The sequence below is a fragment of the Glycine soja genome, chromosome 12 (genome assembly GCF_004193775.1).
Source record: "Glycine soja cultivar W05 chromosome 12, ASM419377v2, whole genome shotgun sequence".
Taxonomy (NCBI): domain Eukaryota; kingdom Viridiplantae; phylum Streptophyta; class Magnoliopsida; order Fabales; family Fabaceae; genus Glycine; species Glycine soja.
Window position 1 is genome coordinate 6,914,932 of NC_041013.1, and position 19,335 is coordinate 6,934,266.

The window sequence follows — 19,335 nt, forward strand, 5'->3', positions numbered from 1 at the left end:
GTTGAGATGGCCGAGTTGGTCTAAGGCGCCAGATTAAGGTTCTGGTCCGAAAGGGCGTGGGTTCAAATCCCACTCTCAACAATGTATTTTTTTTTCGGTTGATTTTTCACCCTAACCTAATTAAATGGTTGACCCAATAAGACAATAACATAAGCTTATTTCATCGTTGACCAAGTCCTGCTCAACCTAACACACTGATTTGATGTCTGTTGGACCCAATCCAAGTCATCAAACTGAAAATCTGTTTAGAAATAGCCTAGCGGCAAAACCCAACCTACCTTAATCCATCTTCTGAAACATAATGGCTTTTCTAGGGTTTAACATAATAATTTATGTGAAACATAATTTAACATAATGATTTAAGTGAAGCATAATAATACATTTAAGATTTATTATCTTTTAATGTTATTACATTTTTTTGCCCTTTCATTTAATATATCTTCTTTTTTTCTATGATGTTTCGCAAGCTAAATAGAATCGACTACTTTTTCTCCAAATATTTTACTTGAGTAAAACAATTTGCTTATACTTAGAATATACTACTTTTTGGGAGGTATTTATTAAAACGTTACTTCATTGGCATGTTCTGGAGTCTCATCGTAGAACATTCTCCTCATCTTTATGCTACAAATATTTTAAATCATTTGTGTTGATCCAAGAACAAAAAACAATGCATTCAAGATTTTTTACGTTATTGACAATAAAAAAGTTTTATCATGTTTTATTCATAAAATAGTTTTATTGCATTCTCGACCAAAAACAGTTTTACTATGTTCTATATGTTATTTTAGTCCTTTTTAAAAAAAATTACAATTTTGATCTAATTATTTATTACATATGTTTTATTTCTTTATTTTGATCCAATTTAATTCAATATCTTTTTCAAAAAATTATTTAATTAATTAAAATATAAAAAATAAAAGAAACGAACGTATGAAAAATTCACAATTGAACCAAAATTACAAATTTTAAAAATACTATATGAAAATCACAAAATAAAAATCGTGGATCAATAATTAAAGAGGTGCCAAAATTTTAATTTAGTCAATCTTTTATTATGTTTTGATACAATTACTATTCATGTCCTTCCATTTTTTTGGTGTACACATTAACAAAATTTGAACTTATCAATCACATTCTACAAACTACACAAACCTCTCGTCAATAGGTTGACCTCAGTGGATTTCATCTCCTATTTAATCTCTTTATTTGAACAAAACTGTCCTTTTACACTTTACCCTATCATATATTTTTCTTTTTGAAGTTTAGAAATTGAGTTTAGTAGGAATACTTTTATATTGTCAATTAATATAAATTTATCTTTTATATAATTATTTTTATATATTATAAATATCAATAAACTTATTATACATGACATTTTATATTAATATTAAGAATTTTTACATTATATATATATATATATATATATATTATTTATTTAAGAAATTAAGAAAACATTATAGCAGGGCGTGATTGGCAATTTGGTAAGTTGTGGAGTCCCATCGTGGAACATTTTCTCCTGTTTATATACTTTTTTTTCTTTATTAAAACTGCAACACTAATGTGCATATTAAAACTATGAATATTTTGCTAGGAAACCGTCAAATTTGCCAACAAAATTAAAATTAAAAATATCCAGAGTTTTTGACTTCCAAGTTCCAAATTATATATTAAACGTAAGTCACTAGTCAAGAGATCTAATTTACTTGATTTTCTAACTTAATTGATTATGCATAATACCTAAATTATTATTGTAAAGTTTTTGATAGTATCTTCAATTTCCACAAATAAAAAAAATTACAAGAGAAAGCTACAATGGTACACAGAGGAGGTTCACTATGGGCCACTATGATTGGTTCAAAAGGAGGGAGTAAAGGACAAAAGTAAATTGATGGAAGGGAAAATAATGATTGTAAAAGAGAAGATTTTCTTATTTAATTTGGTTAAAGATAATGAAGTTGAGGGTAAGGAAAGTTTTTCCAGCTTTTTGTTTTTGTTTTTTTTTCTCTTTTTAAAGAAAAGCTTGGTCAAACACTTTTTTTATATAAACTCTTAAAAAACACAAGGAACTTATTTATAGTAAAGAAAATGTAGAAAAGAAGATTCATTGACTAACTTATTTTAAACTTTTCGGTGGCTCATACTGCAGAACAACATTCTCAGGGGCCAATAGGCCTAATACTAAGTTGAATCAAGGAATATAGGCCGATGGAGCTTGTCGGTGTCATTTAGTTCAATACTTAGTTGAATTCACCAAACAGGAGATAAGCTGTTGTGATTCAGAACTGTAATCATGTATACTACGGTACAATAAAATTACAAAAAAATATTAATGACTGTTTGATGATGGAATATTTTAATATAGACCGCTAATCCAAATGGTCAAGTAAGATCCTATAACTAAAAGCACAAAAATGATATCTTAAATTACAGCATAAATTACATATATCAATTTTGCCGGTTTTAACAAACTCAGACATTTACTGGCAAGAAGCAGTCCACAACTCAAGTTTTTGTCAAATCTTATCAAAATGGGAGACCAAACAGCAAACTCTTAACAGCAGGAAAGGTAGTAGAGGCACAAAGCTAGAAACCTACTGTCACAAAGGACAATTTGTGCATAAATGACGGTTTTTGAAAGAAAAAAAAATACCGTATCTATTGGTAGGCAAGGAAGATGATTCATGGATTATTGCGTTTGGTGCTCCATCATCCCTGCACAGGCAATTACATAATACTTGATTGATAAAGCAGACTCAAACCAAGTTACAATTAAGCACTGCCAGAGGAATGTTAAAGTAATATCTATTGCATCAAAGAACCCACCTGTATCCTTTTACAAGAAGGGGGTGAAACATCTGGAGGATGATGCCATTGGCTCGTCTGCAGAACTCTTACGATTTATGGAAAGCAACGACTGAATTCCAAAGTATGCTTGAAGGAAGTAAGGAACGGTAACATGTGTCATCTTCTGTTGAATCTTATAGACCCTTGAATTGTACGAGCAGGGATAAGCCAAAACTGCCTAAAGCAAATGAACCTGCATTCTCCAAGAGGCAGTCAACAAGACCCAATATGTCCATCTTTCTCCACGAGTTAAATTGACCAAACACAAAATTATGGTACTTTTTCAGCCAGGGATTGTCAGACCAATCATGTAGTATTTCCCCAATGTGGTAAAGCTGTAGCAGGCAAAATAGGTTTCATTGTTCTGGCCTGAAACAGGATCAAATTGTTGAGATTAGCTTAGCATTCACAGTTGGCTAAACGTAGTTAAACTTGGGTAACTAGTAAGATATTGATTAATATGAATAATGGCGAATGTTGGCCTTCATTATCATGTTGTATATTGAAAAGCATGTAAAATTCAGTTGAAGCAAAATGTATATAATCTGCTAAAGAAGCAGTTTTGCCAGATAGCCCTCTAAATGTACCATTCTGATAATTTATCTTTTTTTCATTCCATTTTGTTCTTCTAAGAACTGCTATAAGCTCTTTCGAACACCTATTTTCACGTGAAAAAGATTAAATTAAGACAGGTAACTAAAGTGAATAACCAAAAACAACTTCTAAGTTTAAGCATAACGGAAAGTTAATATTTGTACCCAATGCATTCCACGATGCATGATGGCCATCATTAGCTCAGCATCTTTAGCTCTCTCCAAATTCCATCAAGAAATGGCATCTCAAGCATATTTCATGGGAGTTATAAGTTATTTATTAAGTATACCCTTAGGAAAACAGAATGTCTAAGTTCAAATAGGGACATTGTCTAGGCTTTCACATATTGGTCTTGTTAAAATGAATCTATGCAATATTCTACATACAAAAATAGTAGAGTTCATTGCCCTTTTATTATGTATGCACATCCAAGGATAATAGGGAGAAAATGCTTATAGAATAAATCTGTGTTTCAGCAACATATCACATTGAAGCTTGAAATAAACCAAGCTTAGAATGAATGATATTCAAAATAAACATGTAGTTTCAGCGCCAAAACACATCAAAATTAACACTTAAGATAATGTTTTGTTCAACAACACAAACAGAAAAAAGGAAATCAAAATGGAACGTTGAAATGAACCTGAATGAGGAGACCTTTAAAGCAAGATTTTCAGAAATGGTGGGTTCATCACCAGAGAGTTCCCCAGAATGCAGAAACTTCGTCAAAATTACAGAATGGGGACATGCTCTCCAATTGAACAGACAATATACTTTCAATAGTTCAGAACCATGTAGATTGTCTTCCTTTAACTTCGAGTATCTAACATCAGCACAGATGACACAAGTGATCACTGACCAATATGATCTCAAGAAGAAAAAAACAAATTGAAACCTCTTCTAATAGTAAATAAAAGCTAAAAAGGAACAACAACCCACCTAAGCCAACAATAAAACATGTCACAATTTCAAACGCCGAACAACACGGCCACACCTGCTCTGCATTCTCAGTATCTCCTTTGCAAAATCCTGATTGCCAGTAATAACAAGTCCATTCAACACCCTATTAAAAGTAAACTTGCGCGGCAAGAACCCTCTATCAACCATCTCCATCAACAACTTCCCAGCCACCACCAAATCCTCTGATTTCTTCCTGACAAACATCGCACTAATCAAAACATTATAAGTGTCCAAATTGGGCAAGCATGACCCATCCCCCATCTTCCCAAACACCTCCAAAGCCTTCTCAACCTCCCCGGCATCACAAAAATACCGAATCACAACATTATATGTTTGAACACAAGCCCTCAAACCATGCTCCCCCATCCTCTCCATAAACCCCAACGCCCTCTCCATGTCCCCAACATGACACAAACCTCGTATAACAACATTGTAAGTAACCACATTCGGCACACACACACCCTCCCTCGCCATCTCCTCGAAAACCACCACCGCATTCTCCACACTATCCTTCTTACACAAAACCTGAATCAAAGCATTGTAAGTAGCAACATTAGGAACCACACCCTCCTTCACCATCTCATGAAAAACCCTTTTTGCTTTCTTAACATCACCCGCCACCCCGAACCCGTGAATCACAGTGGTGTAAGTCACAACATCAATCTCACACTTCCTCTTCTTCATCTCCAAATAAAACTCCCAAGCCTCCTTAATCTGATTACTCCTAAAATACCCTTTCAGCATGGTGTTATACGTGACCATCGTAGGCTCAATCCCACGCTGCACCATCTCCTTCAAAACCCGAAGAGCCATCGGCGTGCGTTTGATCAAGCAATAACCGTTCGCAAGTATGTTATAGGTAACGGTGTCGGGTCTGAACCTCGATGTGAGCGTTTTGAGGAGGCTGTGCGCGGTTTCGACTCGCTTCGATTTGCAGAGGATGTCGAGGAGGGTGTTGAAGGAGTGGAGATCTTGGCGGATGCCGTGCTCGGCCATGGAGAGGAAAGTTCGGACGGCGCGGTGGGGCTTACCGTTGGAGGCGTAGCGCTCGGCGAGGATGGCGAGGGTTTTGGGAGACGGGCCGAGGCGGAGGGAGCGCATGCGGCCCACGAGGGCCCAGGCGGAGTTGAAGTCGCGCATGCGGGCCGCGATGTCGACGGCGTGGTCGAAGGAGGAGGGGGAGTGGGTGTAGGAAGGGTGGTGGCGGTCTAGGTGTTTGAAGAATTGGAGGGCCTTGGGCCCGTGGTTCCAGAGGCGCTTCATGACTTTGTTTACTAGGTCTGGGGTCCATTGGATTGTGGGCTTGGTTAGGGCTTCGGAGACGGTGCGTGGGTCTGATTCGAGGACTAGTTTGGCTATGGTGGCGTCTGAGGGGTGTTCGACGGAATCGGCGATGGTAACCGCGTTGCGTGGAAGCGGAAAATGGTAGTAGTACTTCTTTGACAGAAGGAGACGATGGAGATGAGAACCCTTCTGGAACAGGAACATTTTTGGATTTTCACCACGCGGGGTTTTAGATGGTGGCTTCTGTTTTGGATTCTGATTCTCATTTCTCAACCTGTTTTGCAGTGGAGGAGGTGTGACTGGGTGGTCATTTTTTTAAAATAATCAAATTTGGTCCTTGTGATTATTTTATCTATTGGTTGGTATCAATATTGTGAAAATTTGTGTATGGTCCTTCTTGTAGAGTGCTACTTAAAGGAATTTATGACAGATTTTCATCCATAATATTAGAAGCATTTGCAATATCAGGGAGATGATGGCGGCGTGGCAACACAAAGATGGTAACCATGGACCATTTTGCAATATCAAGATTTTAATTAATAAGTGTAATTAAATTTAAATTTAAGTTGAAATAGACCATAGGTGATTCAAGTGAAATTTTTAGTTGTCGTCAATAAATAGGCATATCAGTTCAGGATGTTAGGTGGATCATCGACCCATTGTTAGGTTAATTTGTGGAGGTTAATATTAAACGGACATATAAAATAAATGAGGGGAGAATTCCTATAATAATTAAGGTTGATGTATGTTTTATCTAGATAAGTCACTATCCACTTTCTCTATTGATAAAATTATACACATCTTTAAGATTAGTTTGGTTCTCTTCCAATGATTTTGTGATGTTATGTTAAGAGATACATTTAAGTTAATCATTCACGCGGTGAAAGTCTTCATAAAATCTAATATATTTTTTTATGTCGATGATTGATAGACTAATGATGATTATTTTTTATAGTTGAATCATAATGTTGATGATTGATTGTGTGATGATGGTGATGTATGATGATTGAATCATAATGTGATGGTTGGTGAATTGATCATTATTATAAGATACTCTAAAATGTGAATTCTTATGTTTTATATATGATTTTTGAATGTTATGTTCTATATATGGTGGTAATTGATTGTGTTTTAATCGTTAAGTTTTATATTGTTTTAATATGTTTATTTTTTGTAAGTTTAAATTTGTGTTGTGGTACATATTGATTGTGATAATCTCGAACTTCATGTTTGTAGGAGAATATGGCTTGGGGATATGTGTGCCTAGACATGTTTGTAATGCTCCTAATTATTGACGTCTCGACAACTCATATTCTACGACACTTCACATGATGATTCAACTTCTCGTTGATCAGAACCTTTCATCAGTCAGAATCCTCCGTAGGTAGTCATTTCCAAGACATCAACAACCAGATAATGTTGGGCTACTCTTAGGACTATTGACTATTCCAACAAACCAACATGAGACTTTTTAGCATGTTTTATCTCCATTCACACATTTTTCTAAAAATTTATCAAAAGGTCACTCAACCCATAATTGTTCAAAGTCAAACACACTTAACTATGAAGTTCTTAAGTGATGGGCTACCGAAAACTAGATGTATCTTGTTGGTATAGGTAGTACCAATTATTTTCTTTAAGTCATCTTCAACTGTACTGTCTCATACTTGTATAATCTCTGGATCTCTCTTATTTCAGTGTGATTTGCACGAGGTGTTACAATGATGTGATTTTTGTCCTTTATTTCCTTTTTAGTGTTATGTATCGTGTTGGTCGAATTAGAATTCAAGTAACTGTTCTTTATAGAGTTGTATATGTTTATATGCATATTTTGAGGAGAAATGAGTCACTATGATATTGTGTATCTTTATGTTATGTTACAGTGACATAAAACACATAGTCTATTAAGTTGTATATATATCACATGATATTTTATCTTCATACAGAGTGTTTTAACTCAACCACTTCAAATCGCCTCCTTCTTCACCACTTTCTCCCCATCCCAACATCTAGCCTATACCTGCATGAACCCACCCGGCCCGTGCTAGAGCTTGCCCAACCCAGAACTTGCCAACCAAACGGCTTGTTTGGTCGAAAACGAGTCTAGTTTATAACATGTTTTTTTTATATTAATTTTTTCATTGAAAGGCGCTAACAATATCAAGATAAACCTTTCCAACATGCTTTGTTTTTTGCTTAATTATGTTATTGAAAAGTGCTAGCAATCCAGTTCTTAACACACTCGTCCAAACACATTCTTTTAAATTGATTAAAATATTTTTAAAACTAGAAAATCAAAAAAGAAAATCATTAAATATGATATAGGTCCTATAAAAATTTTCATTTTTAATAAATTTCAATCATTAAAAAAATGTATTTAAAAGAATGTGAGAAAGTGTATTCCTAACATTTTCTCTCATGTTTTTAAACCCTCAAATTAGGGGTCAATCTTTTTAGTTCTCGAATAAAAATCTATATTTGTTGTCCCTCAAATTCAAAAAAATATTTTTTTAGTTCATCTCAAATAAAAATTTACATTTTTTTAGTCTTTCAAATTCAAGCCAGCAGAACTAAAAAAACATTTTTTTTAAACTTGAAGAATTAAAAATATAATTAAACATGTGTTCTATAGTAAAGTATACTAATTGTCTTTGAGGTTTTGTGAAATTACAATTTTTATTTTATTTTTAATATTTACAGTAATCTCCTTTATAGGGGAGTATGGTTTAATATTTTTCAAACAATTAAAGAAATTTGTGTAAGATATGAGAAGTGTACTTGTATAGTTTTCAAATAAATAAAAAGGATTAGTATATGAATAGAAAAAAATTGGAAAAGTTTGTGTAATTTTTGTGAAACTTCAATGATAAGTGTATTTTTTTTATATACAATCCACATATATTTTTCATAAGAACATCAACAATGTAAAAACTTGAGTGAACTTTTATTTTTTTAAACCATCCTATTTAATGTCTTTGACTTTTTCATGAAACTTTAAAATATTTTTATAAGTTTTAATCTTTTGAGTCAACTAATAGACTAATATTTAACTCGAAGTTTTATTACACTTAAAATTCATTATTCATTCCTAAAAATATATTATATAAAAAACAAACTCAAATTTTCTCTTATAAACTCAATCTTTGTTGTCATACCTATTAATATTTCTTACTTTCTAATAATCATTCCCATCAAACTCATTTTTTTTAATAGATTAACGTTACAACTATTAGTATATGGCTGGAATCATTGAACCAAATAAATAAGTTGACACAGATCATAAACATCTCAAAACCCCTAAATTTAAGTTAGTTAGTATCGTAAACCTAAAAACAAATCCATATTCAAAGAAATTTTACGCAAGTTGAGCGAGTATATATAAGCCGCTCATTTAAATAGATCAACTCATTTTCAGCGACAGCAATGTATTTCACTACTTATCTAAAGGTTGAACACAACAATGCAAAAAAAAACTTCTTCCTTCAAGAACTATGCTTCAGCACTATAACGAAACGAGAAATAAAACTAGATGGGGAAGGAACAGGTAAAGAGAACGTGCAATGGAGATTTACTTTATTCGTAAGCTAGAGGTAATGGATATTGATGTAAATATTAAAGGTTTTTAAGATTAACAATCATAAAAAATGAGTAAGATGTTAAAATATATGATTTTTATATATAATAGATAAACATTCTATATCTTTATTTATAATAAAAAAAGTTAGTATAATTTTTTATTCCTTAAAAGAAAAAGGAAATAAGATTTTACTCCTCACTATCCTAGATTCGTGATGACAAAAAATTTGTTTTAAAAAATACTTCTATATCACGAAGATATTTCACGTTAATAAATATTAACTCATTTATAATCATTATTCTCATCAATATTAGTTATTTATAAAAATTTTCTAATTTAATTCAATTATAATTTAGTCTTTAATTATTAATTATTTATTTATTAATCTTTATATAATTCACATACCTTTCCTATCACTATTTATTTATTTATTTATTTATTAATTATTTAATCCAATTGTAATGTCTGTTATGAGAGACATTAATTCTTACAATGGAAACATCAGTAACTGTCAACCACAAATCATATAATTAATTAACATTTAATTAATGAACATAACAATAACAAAGCGCATCCTCACCTACCACCACAAGTACACCCCTTTCGTCGTCATGGCCTCTCTTCCTCACCAAATCCTCATTCTTAACCCAACCTTCCGCCTAAGAAATTGGTACTGTGTGACTATCTTCTCTCTTACAATAATTTCATTCTTAATCCCCTTCAACTATTAATTTATTATAACACTTGTTGATGGCTTCCTTTAAAAAAAAAAACTTATTGCCTAATCATCTACCATTCATCTATAGACAACTTATGACAGTTTGGACCATGGTAATATATGATCTACAACTCTTTTTTATACCAATGTAGATTGTGGAGGAGATATAAAGTGGGTTGGATAATTAAGAGAGAAAAAAAAAAAGAAAGAAAAAGTCACAGACTTAATCCCTCCCACTTACAAAATTAACATTTTTATAATTAATATTTATGAATAAAAAAATATAGTTTGCACAAATAAGACAAACAAAATTATGGCAGAAAAAAAAACAGTACGATTATGCTGTAGTGCTTGAAGAAAATATCATAGTTTACCATTTTTTTTTGTGCTGTCTAGATGTTAAAACTTTTTTATCGTGATTACTCTGCATTTTTGGTACTTCTCTTAAAGTTTTGTTTGATAAATTTTTTATACGGTTAACTATTTATTATATAATACTTAAAGTAATTATTATAAATGTTTAGTGATTTTCAATGATCGAGATAAAAATCAATAACTATTTGAGTGCATAAAAAATATTTGCACTACTAATTGATATATTTTAACTAAATCATTAATCAAAATGTTGCATTACCAAAAAAAAAATCAAATTAATCAAAATGTTGAATATCAATGTAAAGAAAATATGTAGCAACTTGGGGGCCTGATATCATAAATTTATAACAGAATAAACAATCAATTTAGTCTTTACATTACAACTAATATTAATTTAATTCCTCAAATCCGTTAACATTAATTTAATTAGTTCCTCGATCAGTTTCAGAAGTAGCATCATTATTTTGTAGTGTTTTGTACTGTAGTATATGGATGTATATTGATAGCAGATTGATGAACACAGTATATATATATTAGCTATCAGTGATTAAGAGACTTAATTGATTCCATTTTGTAGGGGAATTTTTTATAACTGATTTGGAGTTTAGTCAAGAGTTAAAGTCAAACATAACTAATAATCGTTTTCACTGAGAATTGAATTAGTTACTGACTTACTGCTTAAATGACTTAATCTTACTTCAACACATTAATTATTTATGTCTTTAACACTTGGTTATTAATATTTTAGTATAACTAAAAAAGATAGTAAATAAATAGTTTTTAATATATAAATTATAATTTATACTTTTTAATGAATAATTTAAATTCTAATATAAGGTATTTTTAGCTATTAACAAATTCTATTAAAAAGTTATTAAAATTTAATTTAGAAATAAAAATAAAAGATGATAAATTAAAAAAAAAGATATACAATTAAAAGGACCAAATATATAGATAAAATAAAATATTAATAATTTATTTTTGCTAATTGCAGGAATAACGTCTGAAATAAATATGCAAATGATTAAAGAGAAAAATATTAAAAAAACATACAATTAAAAGAGTTGAGAGTAAAAGTTTACTCAAATTATATATTTTAATAATTTATAATATCACGGAGCAAAGCATATTGAAGTTTTGGTTTAAAGACACACTTGTGTCAAATATATCAACCGGTATTATAGGAATAGAGGTTTTCTTAAGAAAAGCTTGAAATTTCTCTAAAAAAAAAGCTTGAAATTCAAAAAGTTGTGTTTAATGTTAGGTTTATGAAAATGAATGTAACAAAAGAAAGGATAAAAAAAAATATTACTTAGAACGAACTATTTTTCAGTTAGTTATTCAAAAGAAAAAATATTTTAATTTTTATTAGTAATCATAAAATATCAACTTTTTTACTCATAAAAAAATATCAACTTTTTTTTCTAATCTTTTCTATCTGTCTCTAGCTTCGGACCGAGGCTAAGCTTGAGATATTTTTATTACCTTAGTAAAAAAATATTTTTACTATTTCTTATATAAATATTTAAAATAAAAATAATATAATACTTTTATAATCGTCATGAAATCGAAAAATTAAAAAAGATTAAATGCAATATGTAACATAAAAAGTGTGTTTTGTTGAAAGTAATGAAAAGAGATGGAAATGTGCGGAATGAAAATGGATGAAAGAAAGTTGAAACATAGTAGAAATTAAATTATTTGGTAGAAACGAAAAAGAATGTAAAAAAGATAAAAAAAAAATTGAATTAAAATAATTAGGTAAGTAAAAATATAAAAAAAAAAAAAGAGATTTTTTAAATGATTAATTAAATATCCATTTTAGAAGGGAACAGTATTAGTAAAGAGAGGAAAATAAACAAGATCTCCACGAACACTAAGTAGGAGACTCTACTTTGGGTTGATTGATGATCATGCCATTATACCACTCGTGTAATCCCCTTCTTTTATAGTTCGTAACGATCATTAAAGAGACACTGTTATAAGACACACTCAATGACAATTTAATAGATAATTAAGGGGAGGGGAAAATGATCATTAGTAGGAGAGGGAGATCTCGTGTATAAGAATCCCTCAGTTAGAACTAAAAATACACATTATATTTTGGTTTCAGTTAAATGCTCTTAGATTAAATCTCAAAGATTTTGTGTGGGATATGATTTCAGGAACAAGTGGAAATCTATTTCCGATGTGTTTGAACCCTCCAAACCAAAGACACGCAAGAAGTTTGGATAGAAAATCGAATTGTAACATAGCCATCACGTATATTCTGTTATTCCCAGTACACTACAAGACAGAATATGAAAATGCCAAGCCGAATATTCTATTCCCCTTCTTGTACACTTTTTTCAGACGTGCAAAAACTTGAAACATAAAATATTCGTCACCCCCATGGAAAGTTGGAAACACATAAAGAGAAGCACATTATGTGCAATGAGGGGCTCCAATATATATATACAGTTGAGATGAAAGAAATGGAGGTGAATGTTAATTTTGGCGCGGAGAAGAGGGAGTCCAGGGTGTGATATCGATAGGGTAACTCCCCAAGAGTCGCAAGAAGGAGGTGAATTCTTGAACCTCAGCGAGTGCGTTCTGTGCTCTAACCTCAGCCATAGAAGCCTCGAAATCAATATAAAAGAGATACTCAAAGTGCTTGGCGGTTCCCTCACTCTCATCATCAACAACGCGAATAGGACGGCTACGGTGAGGCCTGGACTCGATCTTAGTTAAGCTTATGTTTCTGAACGCAAACGCGGAAAGCACTTTGAAGAGCACAGAGGTTCCTTTATCGTGCGCAAACACGATGCTCGTCTTGAAGGGCCGATCCGTGCGCGGAATGATCGGTTCGCGCGCCAGCATCACGAACCGCGTCACGTTGTTCGGATCGTCCTGGATTCCGTCGGCCAGGATCTGGAGGCCGTAGAGCTCCGCCGCGCGCGCGCTCGCGATCGCCGCCGTGTCACGGAGGTCGTTCGCGGCGACGAACTCGGCAGCGCCGGCGGTGTCGTCGACGGCCTCACGCGTCACGGTGAGGCCGAGTTTCGTGAGCGAGTGCTCGCACTGCGCTAAGGCCTGCGGATGCGAGATCACGCGAGTGAGGAACTCCTTGCGGACGCCGGGGAGCGCCAGGAGGCAGTGGTGCACCGGGAGCTGGACCTCGCCGACGATGTGGAGGCGGTGGCGGAGGAGGAGATCGTAGTTGCGGTGGATTGAGCCGCCGAGGGAGTTTTCAACCGGCAAAACCGCGCGATCCGCGATCCAGAGCTCCACCGCTTGAAACGCAGCCTCGAACTGGTCGCACGGAATCGCCTCTCCGTTCGGATACGCTTTCCCCGCCGCAGCTTCGGAGTACGCGCCGGGAACGCCTTGGTAGGCCACGCGCAGCTGCGAGCCGTGCATCGGCGCCGGCAAGAGGTCGGAGATCGTGAGTGGCTTCGGCGGAATCGGCTTGATGTTTTCACCATCGGCTTTGACAGGTACGATATTTAGATTCGTTACGGCGGCGTTATGGCCGTTCACGTCGCCGACGTTGTTGTCGTGGTCGTCGCCGTCGGCGGGAGAATCTTCCCGCTGCGACACGACCTTACTGGCTAAGATGGCGCACGAGCTTTGCCAATCGGCTCGGCTCGCGCCGAGTCCCTGCGAGAAACTCGCGGATTCGAAGCCGTAACCGCATTTGACTGTGAAACGGGTCGGAGCGACCCGAATGACCGAGTGACGCGCCCGGGTGAGATAGTTGAGAGGGTTGGGGTACGGTGGGGTGAGGGTCTGCATATTAAAGGACTTAAATGGAATTAATTAAGAAGAAAAATTAGGGTTGGAAAGGGGAATTTAGTTGCCTATTGGTACTAGTACTGCTTGAATTTGCTGATTGGGGCTCTGGTCTGAAGCTTGATGTTCGTTCTCTTTGAAGTGGGAACGTCGTCAAGCTGAGAGAAGACAGGGAAGGGTTAAAGGGTTTATATATTGGTTGGTTGGTTAAGGATTTTGAGGAGGAAATGGAACATGACAAATCTTGAGAATGGTGTGTGCGTTAAGGAGGTTCGGTCAATCCCACACCTACCCCCTTCTCTTTCCATCTATAACATTGCATACGGACATAGATATTTATTATTATTATTTTATTGTATCTATAATTAATGGTAGTAGTATTTTTATTTTGGTGTTGAGTATTGTTGTCATTCAAGAATTTCTCCCTGGGCCATGATTAATTTCTGTTTTTAAAATTTGATTTTAGTTTTTTAATAAACAGAAGAGTTAAAAATGTGCTTGGTGAACTGGGTTTCTTCTTCTTCTTTTTTTCATCTAGAACTTGGTATCTTCTCGTCAGAATTGAAAACTAAATAACTAATTTTTTTAAAATAAAAAAATTCATTTAAAGATTTAACATTTTTCAATAAATGTTACTCAATATTCATGGACATGAGGATTGAATCCTTATCAAATTCTTAAAAAGTTAAAAAAGGATGATTATTTATCAACCATTCTATTCTCTTTCTCCCATTACAATTATCATATAAAAGAAAAATAATTATCTTAAAATAATTATTATTTTAGTTTTTTAATATAATATTAATTAAATATTTTTATTTATATCTCTTATAATATTAGTAATAAAAAATAAAATTTATAAATAAAATAATGATTACTGTTTTTTTTATCTATTTATTTTTATTTTTATTTGTGTAAAACAATCTAGAGTAACTATTATTTTGATGAGAAAGAAATATTATATTGGTATCTAATTTCTTTTTTTCTTGTTATGAAAACAGATTTCTTCGGAGAAATATTATGTACGGTCAAATGTCTTTCATTGGATAAACTTGCACTTGGAAATAGAGGGCGAGGATTGTCAACATGAGATCCATTTACTTGACCTCATCCTCTATAGAGGACACAAGCTTTACACCCTATTCTTAACTTACCCTCGTCTCTTTGCTCTTTGACAAAGTTTATAGACAATTGGAAAAAATATGAAATTATTAGTTAATATTTATTGGGAGTCATAATTTTTTTAGTCTTATTTATTTTAATTACTTTCTACTCATTGTGTTATTTTTAATAAATTTTAGATTAAATTTCATGGATTTTCCTACATTTGCTCATATTACAATTAATACTTCTCCATTTTTTTGCATTATTTTGAGGCCCCTAAAGGAAGTTGGTATAACATTTTTTTATGCTTAAGAGGAGAGTCAGGGTAAGATTTAGGCAAAAGAGAAAGATCGGTGTAATTAAACCCACTAAATTAGGGAGTTTTTTTAGGATCCAAAAATAAAGAAGTATCAAATATAATAAGGACAAATTTCATGAGATTCTGTATTTACAAATATAAATACTGCGTTTTTTTTATAGCATTGTTGCAATAAAACTCCAAGGTGCAAATAGCAAACAACCTAATTTCAGTTGAGGGTCTTTAATAACTGATTTAGGATGAAAAATCTAAAATAAATGTGTTTGGTGAACTGATTTTTTCAGCTATTTTAAAAACAAATCTTAAAACAATTAATTTTAACAACAAAACAGAAATGACTTACACATGATTTTGAACTCTTTCTGTTAATGTTAATGTTATTTTATGTTTGTGTTTGTATAGAAATAGAGTGCAAAGAAATGAAAAGGAGAAAATATAAAATTTCTACCGTTTATAATAAGGAGAGAAGTTATTTCTTTAGGACCTACAGTCCTTCCTAATTGGCATGTAAATAAGGGAAATGATATCCCTCTTTTCATTTTTTACGTTTTCTTAAAAATAAATAATTTTTATACGTAGTTTTTTTTTAAAACAATGTCAAGAAAAATATAATGAAGCAAAGAATAGGAGTGCCTATAAATTAGTTTGGATTAATTTTGAAATTTTTTTTTACAACCAATCACTTCAATTTTTTTTTATCATCAAATTAATTTACAAGATGCTATAATTTAATATAGTTTAGATTGGATAAATTTTGTAATTTATTTTATATTTTAGGAAGTTTTAAACTAACTCAAAATATTGGAAAGAAATCAAACATAATATCAAAAGCTTATGTAGTAACTAATTTACTTTTGTAATAATTTATTGAATAAAATATATTTTTTGTTCTTGTGAATTTTTTAGTACATTTGAAATGGGTCAATATGTTGATACAGAGCTAAATTTGGATACGTCTAAGTCTACATTATTTGTAAATGTTGAATTTCTAAGGATTAAAAACTTTGATAAATTAAAGAAAAATAACACAAATTATACAAAAACCGTCACAAATTACATTTATTTTATAAAAGAAGTCTACTACTTTGGCAATTTTTATTCCCTAAAATCCTTATGTAGATTGGGATCTAACTAAGCTTAACTCTAAATTAAAATTTGACACATTTCAATTTTATGAAATCTAAACATTTTTAATTTTACGAGAATGAAAAAATTATTTTAGCTTAATTTATTTTATGATTTTGTTGTACGTATCTGAATTTACCCCATTTACAAATTTTCTATTAGCTTAAAATTCAATCTAACTATTTAATAAAAAAAGGAACAAAATATAAAAGTAAATCTTAAACTAATAAATGATAAACTTGCAAACAACATTAAAAAAATAAAATATGATTTAAAAAATAAGTCTATGAAGGAAATAAAATGACATAATAATTTCAATAAATAAATTATTTATAGAAATAGTTGAGTGCAAATATAAGGAAAAGTTTCTTAAACTCAAATAATCTAACATGTCATTGGTTTGAATGAAATTAAACTTAATTATTTTAAATAAAATCTTAAATTTGAGTCTTATAAATAATTTGTTTTTTTTTTTAAAAAAGCACACTCTTAACAATATTAGGACAACCAAAGACAACACCAAACACGTTGTGAATTTAATGGAGACCAGGGAAACGTCTGAAAATTTTATATCTCAAACAAAAATTTTAAACCATAATATAATGTTATTCATTAATTTTATATGTCACTCCATGTTTGAGTATGGTATGGACATACCAAAGTCTTTTATTTGTTAAAGAGGTTTAACTTAGTTAAAAACATAAACAAATGTGTAAACTCTCTGAAATGTATTTATACAATTTGACAGAAGATATTTTTTAGATCACAAAAAAAAAAGTTTTTTTATAGATATCATAGGCCTCAAAGCGGTCCTCCCATTTCCATGGGCCTCGTGAAGACTTTCCTGGCATTGCTTTGTGCACCCCGTACAATTGCTCGTACATCCAATAAAACAACAAAATTTCATTTTTGCTCTTCTATAAAGCTGATACGGATTGGCTAATCCATAAGCCCAATACGGATTGACCAATTTGTAAGACTCATACGGATTGACATCATTTGGGTCTCATACGGATTTGTGTTATTAGCATGACACTCTAACAAACTAAACTAATAGATCAGTTATGTTATAAAATAATTAATATTGTTATATATAATAATAAAATTTCTAATGTATATATAAATTTAGATAATAAATTTTGTGAGAATTAATTTTAATCTAATAATTAATTTTTTTACATGTATATATTGTAAATAAAAATCACAAGTTTCATAAAAATTTATATATGTAAACAAATTAATTATTAGATCAAAATTAATTATCACAAAATTTATTATCTAAACTTACGTGTGCATTAAATATACATTAGAAATTTTATTGTTATATATAGTGAAATTAATTATTTTATAATATAATTAATCTATTAGTTCAGTTTGTTAAAGCGTCGTACTAATAATCTTTTGGGTCTCATATGGATTGGACAATTCATATCAGCTTTACAGAAGGATAAAAATGGATTTTTATTGTTTTACTGGGTGTAACAGCAATTTTGCTAGGTACACAAAGCAATGCCCGATATTTCCTGGTGAAAAACTAGACCAGCAGGCCTAATTGATTATGCCACATTTCTAATGTTTCTCTTTGACCAAATTGTTTGTGCCACAATATTAGGACAATCAAAGAAAACAGAAAACATCAAACATCAAATATCAAATATGTTGTGAACTTGATGGAGACTGGTGTTATATCTAAAACATTTTGAATCTGAGACAATTTTAAGAACATAGAATAGTGTAAAATATAACTCAGTAATTTTTTTACTATTGTATGGATATACCAAAGTTTTGTTTTTGGTCAAGAGCATACCAAATATTGATATAATTTATTTAGATGCCTTAGGCCTCCATGTAGTCTATCCATTTCCATGGATCTGGTGGAAACATTTTTTTGGCAGTTGTTTCCTGCTCCTAAAAATTTGCTTCACGTACCTTTTAACCATCTGAAAAGGCTAATCAGGAGCAGAAAATTACATTTCGAATTAACCTATCCAGAATGTAACATTTTACATTTCAGAAAAGCTAATCCAGAATGTAAAAATTACATTCCAGATAGGTGCAGGAAGCAATTCATGGGTTGCAAGAAGAAACTGCCCGTTTTCCTGCTGAGATAATTAGACCAGTAGGAAATAGGCCCAATTAATTATGCCACATTTAAAAAAAAAATCAATGTTTTGATTTTCTATTTGAAAATAGAAAACGAAAAATTGTTTGGGGGTGAAACGCTTCATTTTTTCAGCCAGAGTTTAATATGTTTTAATACGTTTATTATGTTATTATGATTGAGCTAGGGGAATGTGACAAATAAATTTTTTATTATTATAAAAAATAAGAAACTATAAATTTAATTTTTTAAAATTTAATACCCAATTTAATCCCTTGATTTATTAAAAATGTTCAATTAGATTCCTTAATTTTGAGACTGCAATTTGGTCCGTTAGTTTTGTAATTTTATTCAATTGGATCCTTTCTTCTAACTCAATCTCAAAAAGCTAGTTCAACCACCAATGAGAATTTTCCTCATTTATATATTATAATTTTAAGACTAATGATACTTATCAAATACAAATTGATAGATAGATTAAGAATATATTATCATATATTCTATCAGTTAGATTGGCTTAGGGAAATATTGTACGTGACATTATACTACCACCAGCTCGC

At 31.8% G+C, this 19,335-nt stretch overlaps 2 protein-coding genes and 1 non-coding gene across 4 annotated transcripts; 1 reads left to right on the forward strand and 2 right to left on the reverse strand.

The window, feature by feature from the left end:
• TRNAL-AAG lies at window positions 1-81 on the forward strand. The gene has a single exon. It is a non-coding gene; the product is annotated as a tRNA-Leu (tRNA).
• A 2,168-nt stretch (window positions 82-2,249) lies between these two features.
• On the reverse strand, window positions 2,250-6,072 carry LOC114378320 (pentatricopeptide repeat-containing protein At1g74900, mitochondrial-like). 2 transcript variants are annotated; one of them, XR_003659299.1, is made up of 4 exons: window positions 4,381-6,072; window positions 4,085-4,264; window positions 2,827-3,216; window positions 2,250-2,715 (listed from the first exon to the last, which is right to left on the reverse strand). XR_003659299.1 is itself a non-coding variant. In XM_028336891.1 (2 exons), exon 1 carries the CDS (start codon window positions 5,887-5,889, stop codon window positions 4,402-4,404), a length of 1,488 nt encoding a protein of 495 aa, XP_028192692.1. In that variant the 5' UTR covers window positions 5,890-6,072; the 3' UTR covers window positions 4,080-4,264; window positions 4,381-4,401. The 2 variants fall into 2 exon arrangements, 1 of the variants encoding a protein (XP_028192692.1); XM_028336891.1 differs by lacking the exons at window positions 2,250-2,715; window positions 2,827-3,216 and having other exon boundaries at window positions 4,080-4,264.
• Window positions 6,073-12,581: 6,509 nt separating this feature from the next.
• LOC114380426 (arogenate dehydratase/prephenate dehydratase 6, chloroplastic-like) lies at window positions 12,582-14,430 on the reverse strand. Its single transcript, XM_028339476.1, has one exon. The coding sequence runs from the start codon at window positions 14,127-14,129 to the stop codon at window positions 12,843-12,845; it is 1,287 nt and encodes a 428-aa protein (XP_028195277.1). The 5' UTR covers window positions 14,130-14,430; the 3' UTR covers window positions 12,582-12,842.
• Window positions 14,431-19,335: the final 4,905 nt, after the last annotated feature.